Source organism: Pyrus communis, chromosome 16 (assembly GCF_963583255.1).
Source record: "Pyrus communis chromosome 16, drPyrComm1.1, whole genome shotgun sequence".
NCBI classification, from domain to species: domain Eukaryota; kingdom Viridiplantae; phylum Streptophyta; class Magnoliopsida; order Rosales; family Rosaceae; genus Pyrus; species Pyrus communis.
Genome location: NC_084818.1, coordinates 6,015,741 through 6,027,694, shown reverse-complemented (window position 1 = coordinate 6,027,694; position 11,954 = coordinate 6,015,741). Strand labels below are relative to the sequence as shown.

General features: G+C 37.2%; 2 protein-coding genes across 2 annotated transcripts; both read left to right on the top strand.

The window, feature by feature from the left end:
• Nucleotides 1-1,532: 1,532 nt before the first annotated feature.
• LOC137720189 (tropinone reductase homolog At5g06060-like) lies at nucleotides 1,533-4,512 on the top strand. The gene is made up of 5 exons (XM_068459207.1): nucleotides 1,533-1,691; nucleotides 1,843-2,050; nucleotides 2,247-2,463; nucleotides 2,580-2,686; nucleotides 4,156-4,512. Exons 1-5 carry the CDS (start codon nucleotides 1,603-1,605, stop codon nucleotides 4,348-4,350), a joined length of 816 nt encoding a protein of 271 aa, XP_068315308.1. The 5' UTR covers nucleotides 1,533-1,602; the 3' UTR covers nucleotides 4,351-4,512.
• Nucleotides 4,513-9,575: 5,063 nt separating this feature from the next.
• Nucleotides 9,576-11,728, top strand: LOC137719680 (protein phosphatase 2C 37-like). Its single transcript, XM_068458724.1, has 3 exons — nucleotides 9,576-10,227; nucleotides 10,342-10,656; nucleotides 10,858-11,728. The coding sequence occupies exons 1-3, from the start codon at nucleotides 9,715-9,717 to the stop codon at nucleotides 11,290-11,292; spliced, it is 1,263 nt and encodes a 420-aa protein (XP_068314825.1). The 5' UTR covers nucleotides 9,576-9,714; the 3' UTR covers nucleotides 11,293-11,728.
• Nucleotides 11,729-11,954: the final 226 nt, after the last annotated feature.

Sequence of the window (11,954 nt, the reverse complement as noted above, 5' to 3'; positions counted from 1 at the left end):
ATTTTTACAAGGGAATGAGGAGATATTGTAGTACTCCTCAGCTTTAAGTGAGCTTTTGACGAATTGGATGGTTATCTTCATAAATGGCTTGTTGCTTTTGGTGGGTTACTTGGTTTTGGGAGTATGCGATGCGTATCCGTATTTGAATGATTAAACTGAGACTGTTCAAACCCTAATCATGCAATACCTATCCGTCCAATAAATTGGTGAAGCTTATGCACCAAAGTATTGTAGTATTTTCGCTTATGCATTTAAAAAAAAAAAAGCGTGTAAAATGAGCTTCTTTATTGGAATGCATTAGTGTTTGGACAGTTAATTTTTATTTTTTTTTATTTTTTTTAACAAACAATATTATCTACTTTAAGGATGATGGGGTGAGCTTAGTCTCACAATGATTAAACTGAGACTGTTCAACCCTAATCATGCAATACCCATCCGTCCAATATATTGGTGCAGCTTATGCACCAAAGTATTGTAGTATTTTCGCTTTTGCATTTAAAAAAAAAAGCGTTTAAAATGAGCTTCTTTATTGGAATGCATTAGTGTTTGGATGGTTAATTTTTATTTATTTATTTATTTTTAAACAAACAAACAATATTATCTACTTTAAGGTGGATGAGGTGGGTTTACCCTCACAATGAGCTAGCAATAATGTAATTCAAATTCGTCTTTGGCGAGAATCAAACATAAATCATCTAACTTACAAGTAAAAAATGATACCATTAGACCACAAAGCTTTGTAGCATTTTAGCTTTTGCACGTAAATTAACAAGCATGCAAAAAGGGCCTCTGTATGAAGGCATCTGAACCAACGGCAGTTAGTGAAGGAAAATTTTGTTTGGGCCAACTTGAATTGTGTACTGGGCTGGCCAGAATAGTACAAAGATTGGAAGATAGGGAAATCGAACACCCGCACTTCGTGTATGGGAAATGTTTATAACTACTTAAAAAGAAAAAGTGGCACAAAATAGAACATTTAAATAGGGGTGGGTGCGGTTTTATTCGGTTTGGTTTTTATTTTTTGCTGAAAACCAAACTCAATTTACTGTTTGGTTCGACTTTTTTGGTTTCTTTTTTCTTTTTCTTTTTTCAATTTTTTCTTTTTAACTTATAAATTGGAGAGAAAATGAAGAGAAAAATAAAATCTAGGGTAAAGCTTTCTACATATTTGGGCCCACAGTTAAATTTATCTTTGGATTGAAATTAGACTAATAGTTGATTTGAAATTGAGCTTGAAAAACAAATACTTAACATAAATAAATAAATAAATAAAATATTAATTTATATGTCATTCAATTCGATTCGGTTCAATTTGATTTTTGAACCAACAAAATTGAAACCGAACCGATAGTTTCAATTGGATTTGATTTTATTAGCATTAATTCCCTTTTCAACTGGTTCGGTATTCGGTTTTCTGAGCCCATCCCTAAATTTAAATGCTAAATTTATTAACAGTAAATTTTCTCGAAAAAAAAAAAAAAAAGAGGCCAATAGAAACGTTAGTTTGGTACGTCTCTTCTGTATATTGGAGGAGTTGCTTGGCCTCTTTGGCAACTTGCGATCAGTTTACAGTTCACTGAAGTTTGCTTGCAAACCGCGAAAATGGCCAAGGCAGAGAGCAATTACCCAAACGCCAGATGGTCTCTCCACGGCGGGGCTGCCCTCGTCACCGGCGGAACTCGTGGAATTGGGTCTCTCTCTCTTTCACGCACACTTTATCTTACAAAGTTCTTCAATTGGTCTCATGGGTTTCTTAATATCTCAAAGAACATTAATAAAAACTGAATTTTTCGTTGAAATTAATTGTTTGGGATTTTATTTTTCGGTCCTGTTTGAATTCAGGTACGCCGTGGTGGAGGAGCTAGCTGGGTTCGGCGCGGCGGTGCACACCTGTTCTCGAAACGAAGCAGAACTCTCCAAGTGCTTGGAGCAATGGAAGGCTAAGGGCTTTTCAGTCACTGGGTCAGTCTGCGACACTTCTTCTACAACCGAGAGAGAAAAGCTCATGGACCAAGTCGCTTCCACTTTCAATGGCAAGCTCAACATACTTGTAAGCTTCCCTTTCACCCTGTGTCTGTGTGTTTTGCTCTCTAGCTGTTTGTATAAATGCCCCAAAGAAGAAATTAAAACTTTTTGATGTTTCATAGGATGAGTAGAAATGGGTTGTGGTTGTGACTTCGATTCCAGTCTCGAATTAAATAGGCGTCTTTTTGTAGAATTTCTTTGAATTTTGTTATCGGATTTAGGTAAACAATGTTGGGACTAACATCAGGAAGCCAACCACTGAGTACGCTTCTGAAGAATATTCATTACTCATGGCTACCAACTTAGAATCTACGTACCATCTTTCCCAACTGGCACATCCTCTTTTGAAATCATCTGGGCGAGGAAGCATTGTGTTTATATCCTCTGTTGCCGGGGTGGCCAGTATAGCTTCCGGGTCCATTTATGGAGCAAGTAAAGGTGAGTCATTGCTCTGTTTTGGTGTCTTTCTTTGCCGCATATTATGGATTATATTCGATTGGGAGCGAAGGAGAAAGCTAAGTCTTGTTGGTTTGTCACCAATTTTCTATTTTCAGCTGCAATCAATCAGCTTACGAAAAATCTGGCTTGTGAGTGGGCGAAAGACAATATCAGGAGCAATGCTGTCTGCCCTTGGTACACTAGAACCTCACTTGTGGAACATGTAATTCTCTTTCCTTGCTATGGCCATTTAGGTGCTAGACATATAATCCAATATTTATTTATTACAACTTTTCGTGTATGCGCTTTAAAGAAGTATTACCATTTTCATACCATGTCTGTTCACCTTGAAATGCACTGGGAATCCTTAGACTTATTTTTTCACCCTATAATGCAAATTACATTGATTGAGAGTAAGTTAGTTCTATTTTCTCGGGTTATTATGTATTAGGATAGGGAGTTGTATGAGTTCCATGGTTACAAATGTTCATATATAATGGATAATGTCCAAATGTTTTCTGAAAATATAGATACAAGAGATATCGACGTGCATGTACGTGATGTTCAACTTAGAATAGTGGCAAGTGATTATCAGATAGAATGTATGAGGTTTCAATTCAACGTATAAGACTTTGAACAATATCTCAGGATGTATAAAGGAATGATTTTGTAGACCCTTCTGTGGGGCTTCAACCCATATCCCACTCACCCCTCTCTTTCAAAACCTACCATGCTTTTCTAGCAAATGATATTTGATAAGTACTAAATTTAGTGGGACAAGTTTCTGAGGGATTTATGCAGGCATGTGCCAAAGGTTTTAAACTTCTGATGAATCGAGTCTTTTTGGTCTGACTGATGAATTTGTAGTTAATCACGGATACGCCAGGTCCCCTGGATACTACTAATTCAGAAATACTAGTCTGCATTATACGCGTGATTACGAAGTAAACAAATCTTTAGGGTATGAATGCAAAAACCTTTGTTCGTAACCATGTAACGCCTTTAAGCAGTCATTGATGTTGATTGATATTATAGTATTTCTTTCGACAGCATCTTTTAATCTTCCTGTATGCTCAACTTGTTTGAGAATAGTTTTTACGGCATATCCTTAAAACTGACTCGCAATTTCCTTGTCTCACGGAGAATAACGCTTTTCCTTTTCATACGTATGCGTTTACTTTGCAAGGGAATGAGTATTTTTAACACCATGGATTCTCCTCTCAATGGTTGTGTTGCATTCCTGGTGGTCTTTTATCATCATACTGAAGCATCGTCATCTTGTTTGCCTTTACCTTTTACACCTCATATTCGCAGGAATCAAGTACTGAAACCTTAATTAGTTTTGTGTCCCACCATACAAGTGAAAACGAATGATCATTTCACTGGATCAAGCTAAGGTTTTTATTCTCAAGTTTAGTACACATCCAACATTACGAATCTCTTACTGTGATATATTAGATATTGCACGATAAGAACGGGTCGGGCGAATGAGTTAGGATTAGGACACGTCCAAGATTCGATTTTCTGGAATGTAACTGAAGAAAGAGAACTTTAGTCATTGCATTGAGGTTGACTGAGTACATTTTATGCTTATGTAAAAGATTGGATCTGCTGTGCAATTGGAATGTATCATGAGTTGGCTTTTGTTTTAAGTTTTCAAATTTAGGGTTTAACAAAGTTTCGTGGTTTCAGTTGCTGGATAACAAGGAGTTTTTGGAAGAGATAACGTCGCGAACTCCGCTTGAGCGCGTTGCAGAGCCGGAGGAGGTGTCATCTCTGGTGGCGTTCCTTTGCCTGCCGGCCGCATCATACATCACCGGGCAGGTTATTTCTGTTGATGGAGGAATGACTGTAAACAGTTTCAACCCTACTAGGCGGCCATTTTGATCCGCTTGTCTCTCACATTCTTACCATGCTTCCTTTGGTTTTGCACATTTTTTAGATGAACGGATTTGTACCGCTCACTCGTACTGTTGTAGTGACATCCCTGGGAAAAACAATTTATAATTATGGACAAACATTGGAATAAAATTGGTGCAATTTTGAGGATACACTTTAAAATAAAGGAAAATTAATGAAAATGGCTTGAAAACTTTGAGTTTTATCGATATGATAAAATAAACGGTAAAGTGAATAGTACAATGATTGATTTTTTAGTGTAAAAATGTGGTTTTTCATTAAAGTGAACAATACTGGAAGTTTTTCGTTAAAATTTGTTTAAAATAAGCATCATGCACTTCTTCTTTTTTTTTTCTTTTCTAATTTCATTATTAACAAGGAGTGCATAATGATTATGATGAAATGTAAATAACAACACTCTGCTAGTATATTTGTGATTAGCAAAACCTAGACCTTCTAAAATGACAAGATATTAACACTTTCAAAGCTGTCCATTTGTTTCTTTCTACGCTGACAAAATTTAAATATGACCCTTCTTGCATTTGGTTTAAAACGAATCTAGCGAGTTATATAATCCTTCAAATGCTCTAGTGAAATGCGAACGTCCTTCAATTTGAGTTATCTGTTGTGTCACGTTTTTCTTGCACCCTTTGTCTGGCGCTTTCTTGCGTTCGATCTACAAGTTAAAGTAGCTTATAATTTCTTCGGACCTTAGTGTTTGTACGATACTCATCAATTTCGAAACCACCGAGTACTCCAACTTCATACCTTCAGCAACTATTGCGGCGTTCACTCTAAGCCACCCTGCTGAAGTCCTTGAGTTCCCCTCTAATCAAGAAATTAATCACCACATAATATAGGTTAACACCAGAATAAAGTCCCGCATTATCAAGAGACCAATCAACAAATGACAAATGTTAATAAAGCACTTAGAGGTCCCACATCCATCATGTACACAAGCTGGAAAATCTCCTCATCTATAAAACAGATTATACAATTAATCTCTAAGGGCATTATTGTACGTAAGTCATTATTAGAATTCTATTATGCTTAAATCTATGTATCATGTACACTCTGTTTTATTAATGAAAATTTCTCTATCGTCGTGAACGTGAATGAGAATCCTTTTTTGTGAGGATTTCGTTCATTGTCCATTGTGTGGTCAGTTTTCGTTAAATATTGTTTGTGTTCAATTTTAAATAATTTATGACTACACGATGTACGACAAACAAACATGATTAAATAATCCTCAAGATCCTCACAAAGAGAATCCTATTAGCTTGAACATGACCTAACTTAAAACGAACTATCCATCTCGTGTTTACCTTCCTATCTATGAACACTCTAGCATTGAAATTGGCCCCTATGATCTGTTTGTTTGGTGAGAAAATGTTGAGAAAATAAAGGGTAGTAATAATGGCACCACATGGAAAACGAAAATATCTTAGGGTCTGCACAGACAACTGTAGAGAAAGATGACGACGTCGCGAGATATTTTCTGGTGAAAGGAAACCTACCTTACCAGGAAAGCAGCGCATCTTTTCCATGTTCCCCATCTGAATTTCAAACCAGAAGCAGTGACGTGGGGGGCTGGATCTGCGGGTTTGTACGTGTCAACCGAGATCAACGGTTCAACGTTGAAGCTGCAACGCAAGCCTCCACGTCTCAGAAACCATCGAAGCTTTTCGATGCCTTCTGTTCTCTTCCTTCCACCTTCTGCAATGTCGTGTGTGTGTTGGGAATTACCAATTTCCAATACGTGTTGCCTTCTGGATGCATGTTGGGTTTTCTGTGGGGATATATATATATATTTTGCTCTTTGTCCGATTGCTGAATAAAGAGTTATTAGTAAAGATATTTTTTTAGTCAAAATTGAATTAGCATGACTCTTTACTTTGATGTATAAGATTTAAAATTTTATATAAGTAGTTTTTAATTTTAGATTTGGATTCTATTCAGATTCAAATTGTAGAGATTTTAGGGATCCTTACATCTTAGTCATTTATCGTACATCATGTGATCAGAAATCATTTATTTTTTATATTTAAAACTAAACACAAATAGCATCTGACGAAAACTGATCGCATGATATCAGATGAACGGCTAGGATGTGAGGATCCCTAGGATCTCCACAAAGTGGATCCAGAGAGGATCCTCTTCCCTTAACTTTGTCCACATCAATCATTTTAGTAATTTCCCAAAAAAGTATTTACGAAGTAAATATCAGTTTTATCGATTTCAAATAGTTATACTTATCTCGAACACCATTTTAGCTTAAAATATTGCACGAACCATTCCAACCTAACTATCTTTCATGGAGCAGTAGGCTAAGTATTACAATGAACAAGAAATAATGTGATTCAGAATTGCCTATGACAAGAATCAAACATAAAATTTTACACTTACACGTTACAAGTAAAAAGAAATACTCCTAAATTGATGTAGTATTAAGTAACAACGTTAATTTCTTTTTATTCTATTTTGAATGATTAATAAATGTTTTTCCGTATTTTTATGATTATTTTTGTTTTAAAAATATTTATTATAACAATCAAAAGATAAATAATAGTTCAAACGAGACATGCTGAATAAAAGAATTTAAAATAAAAATTAAAGCAAAATATAAGCCTTCAAATTTAAATTTAAATTTATTGAACTCTCAAAAAGAATGGTCTTATATGTTCAAAACTTATCCCTCGCCGACTGATTAGTTGATTGAAGATATTCAAGTTAGTTTGAGAGGCTTTGATTCTTCCAAGGTCTGCCACATCCGTTGATCCGTCAATGTTGCGGCACACCGAATAATCAATCTATCTTTAGCTTCAGATTTTAATTTTTGTTAGTTTGAAACTCTTTCGGATTTAATTTAGGTTGTCCTTGCTGAGAATTGTACGTTTGATTGAATTATTGAAAAATCACTATCGTGTTTCTTAAAAAAATAATAATAATTAAAAAAATAAGGATTTAAGAGGAAGCAGCGACCAAGATGGGTGAAGTGAACCGTGGTCAGAGGAGGACGTTGAGGTTGAGTCGAGTCTGCGTCAGTTAGGGACAGCGACTGACCTTTTATGAGCATTGACGTGGCACTTCATACCACTGGTAGGTCACCACATGTGGGGACCGGGGACTTGTTGCTTGACAGCCCATACCCTTTACGTGGCGGGTGTTCACCGGTTGTTCCACTTTCCATGAATGCCAATGCTATCATGCTATCCTTGCCTTTTTTATACGGGCACTTCCATTTTTTTATTCTCTCTATAAACGCATGTAAATGAAATTCCCAAAAAGCTGTTTGGTCTTTCGTTCGTAGGGCTGGTTTAATAATGTTGTGTTTTAAAAAAAAAATTGTTTCTGCTATACTGTAAAAATAAGCTCATTTTTGCTGCTTCACGTTTTTAACTTTTTTTTCACAAAAAACTGTGAAAATAAGTTATTTTTAAGTGTTTATCAAATACTTTTTTAAGTTCAGCATTTTTAAGTGTTTATCAAACCAGTACGTAAACTCATGAAAATACAAGCAAATAAGATATCAAATTCTAAAACATGTAATTTAAATTTGACAGGAAACGAAGTAAAACAAATAAAAATATTTATGCATTGCATTCATAACGAAAGGAAATGAAAAAGGAATGCTTTAAAATAACAAAACATTTAATAGTTAATTAAAAATTATTTGAAGCTAATGAAATTATCTTTGCTACCATTCCACATCATGATACATATTAGTATTTCGGTTGGAAAACATTAATGTTGTTTTTTTTTTTTTTTACTATTACAGTTGATGTGTTTTGACATCTCCTTTGGAGAAGCTCCAAAAAGCCTCCCTCAAAGTGAATTTTTTTATGAACTCTCTAACACCTAACAATTTAACGTTAATTTTCATCAAATATTATAAAATATTATGCCAAAACATGAGGTGTCACCACTTTAACACTCTCAAACATAGACGGTAAATGTATATATCATAGAATAATACTACATTTCAATTCTTTTTATAGACTCTTTTCACAAAAATTGCGTAGACATCCCATTATTGGGAAGGTTAATCTTGATAAGGGTTTTCACAAATAAACTTCTAGCATGAAATAGAAAACAGAACATAAAGTGTATGATTTATGCAACGTGATTACAACAAGTTCGATCAATTATCGTTTGTGTTTTTTTGTGATTTGTCGTAAAATTATCATTTGTAACGAAGGCAGAAATTATAGAGATTGTAGCTTCCCTATGATTTCGCTGTTTGGTGTTTTATGTGTCCCGAGTAAAGTTGATTTTGGGCTCTTTTGTGTTTTATAGTCAATTTTCTTGTTGTGCTTATTTGGTATTGTACCTTAATGTAATGCTTGTTTTATTTTTGTTGGTAATATATTCACCTTTGTAAAAAAAAAAAAAAATAATAAATAAATTATATTTTTATAAATTAATAAATAGAAAAATCTTTTAACCAAAGCTTAGCTGTTGGTGTTACTCGCGTGTGGGATAGAAAACCAAACACGCGAATGTCGTATTCTCCCAAGGCCGCCACGTGGTGGCATATAGAAGCAGCCATTAAAATAAAGAATTTTCTCTTTTCCAACTGTAGACTGTAATGCTATTGTACAAAAAGAACATACTTTTTTATGTTTTTTATTTTTTGAAACAAACAAGTACTAAATGGCAACTAAAGAACATATATTTTTATTTTTTTTCATTTTTGTTAAAACAAACAATATTTAAATTTTTTCAGCAATTCACAATGAATTAATAATAATTTGATTTAATTTTTTTTTCTAAAATTAAATTTAAAACATTTTACTTACAAATAACGAAAAATACAATCAGATTATAATACTAAACGATAAGAAACAAATATTTAAATTAAAAAAAAAAAAAAAAAAAAAAAAGGGGTCGGTCGTCCAAGGACCACATGCGTGTCAAAAAAAAAGGACACCGCTTATACCTACCGTGTCACCACAAAAGTAGGCCACGTATAATATGGAAAAGGCCAGAGCACGTGTCCAAATCGAGGGATGGTGGAGATGAGATGGACGGTAGATGGGCTCTCTAGTGTTCAGTAGTTCGACGTCATTCCAACTGGACAGTGTCCGAACCTGCCCGAGATAGTGATGGGCAAGCTGCCCGTGATTAGGCGTGGTGGCCCCTAGGTGAAATTGTTGCGGGTTGATGAGGTGGCGCCCTCCTCTCTCGTTTAGAAAAAGCTCCCCTCCGAACTCATTTTATTGAAATCCATTCTCTCTCAAACCATCAACTCTGAACTCTTCTCTCTCCATTTACGTTTGGAGAACTCCAAGCATCCTCTGAGGCGTTGTTCTGGATCGATTTTGGTTTTGTTCGGCTTGATTTTGATTCGCGATGGCTGGAATTTGCTGCGGTGTTGTTGGAGAAAGCGAGGCGTCGACGACGACGACCATGGACGCGAGACCGAGGAGTTCGCGGCGAAGGAGATTGGACATGTTGCCGCTTAAGTACATAGCGGAAATGGCCGTGCAACCGACGGCGGATAACGGGCGGAAGCGGCAGAAGGTCGATCTGTACCGGTCATTATCGTCTGTACCACAGAAAGCTGCCGAAGTCTCCAAAGACGGACTCGAAGAGTCGCAGCCTAACGCAACGGTGCGTTTTATGGAAGGTCATGTTGGTGCAAAGACTACACGCGGAGATGTGTCTAAGTCTGTCCATTTGGAAAACGCAGCGGTTCAGATGCCGGTTCACGACAGTCCCCGGTTCGGTATGACTTCGGTGTGTGGGAGAAGACGAGATATGGAAGACGCCGTTTCGATTCACCCTTGTTTTTTGCAAAAGGAGAATCCGGAATCTAACGGAACTCACTTCTACGGGGTTTTCGACGGCCATGGCTGCTCTCATGTAAATCCACCAATCCTACTCAATTATCCTAATTAATTTTCGTTGTTTACTTAACCGATTCGCTTTGGATTTAATTATTCGGAGTATAATCTTAATTTATTTTCTTCCCTATAGGTGGCCTTGAAGTGTAAGGATCAATTGCACGAGATCGTAAAGCAAGAGCTCGAAACCGAAGGAGAATCGGTACAGTGGAAGGACGCCTTGGAGCGAAGCTTCTTGAAGATGAACGAGGAGGTCCAGCAAGGGAATCACGAGGCGGAGAGGCCGAACTGCCGGTGCGAGCTCCAGACTCCGCAGTGCGATGCCGTTGGATCTACGGCCGTCGTGGCCGTTGTCACCCAGGAGAAGATCGTTGTCTCCAATTGCGGTGATTCCCGCGCTGTGCTTTGCCGAAGCGGCGCTGCGGTCCCTCTTTCCTCCGATCATAAGGTGAGCCTTCAGCTTCTCGCTTTTTCCCGAGAAATAAACATAAACCGCGGAAGAAAATTAAAATTTATGGAGATCTAAATCTCATACAAATTCAATGAACAGAATTAATTTTTTTTGGCGCGTGAAGTAATTTGAAACGTTCAATGATTGCGCGTAGAAACACGTTAGCTAACGTGCGATTATTTTAATTGTATTTTGCAGCCAGATCGACCCGACGAGCTCGTTCGGATCGAAGCAGCGGGCGGGCGCGTGATCTACTGGGATGGCGCGAGGGTCCTCGGAGTTCTCGCCATGTCGAGGGCCATCGGCGACAACTACCTGAAGCCGTACGTGACATCGGAGCCGGAGGTGACGGTCACGGATCGTACGGCGGAGGACGAGTGTCTTATCCTTGCCAGCGACGGCCTCTGGGACGTGGTATCGAACGAAACCGCCTGCCGCGTCGCCAGCATGTGCTTGCTCGCGCAGAAGGCGGCGGCTTCACGGTCGGCGTCGTCCTGCTGTGACGCGGCGACGAGGTCAGACAAGGCGTGCTCGGACGCATCCATTTTGTTGACGAAATTGGCCTTGGCTAGGCACAGCGGCGACAATATCAGCGTCGTTGTCGTGGATTTGAGAAGACCGGGGAGGTCCTAAATCCTAAATCCTAAATCCTAAATACGAGGTGGTTTCATTTCGGTCTGACGATATAATTACTAATGTAGCCACCGTATGAGTGGGAAATTACAAGACTAGCTTTCGTTTGTAGGGCTGCTCTTAATTTTCTTTTAATTAACTAGTTTAAGGAAAAGAAAATTTAAATTTTCTTTGTAGGTATGGTTTGGAGTTTTTTTTTTTATATTATTTTATTTAGAAGGTTTTGCAATATTCACATGACCGCAGAAGGTTGCGGAAGTGTGTTATTATACGAACTAAATAGAGAATGTAAATGTATAATATTTTCTTCTTTTACCTTTTAATGTTTTGTTGTTTCTCAAATGCTCAAATGCAATGAGTTTTGCTTATATGTGTTTTTATTGAACTTGGGTATGAATGGTTTCATTAAACAAGGAAACCAAGGCTTGTTAATTGAGATTCAGATGTTCGATGTTAAACGTCAAGATTATTCATTGTGACGATATTTTTCAGTGTATTGGGGATCATGATTTGGTATTTATGTACTTGAAGAAAAATTAATTAATTGCATTACGATACTAGATTGGAATTTCTCCCTCGTAACATAGGAAGGAAGTGTTGCGCTTGACATCGAACATTTGGCCCCTCCGTGCGTCGGAAAGATCTTAACATTTTCTCAATTT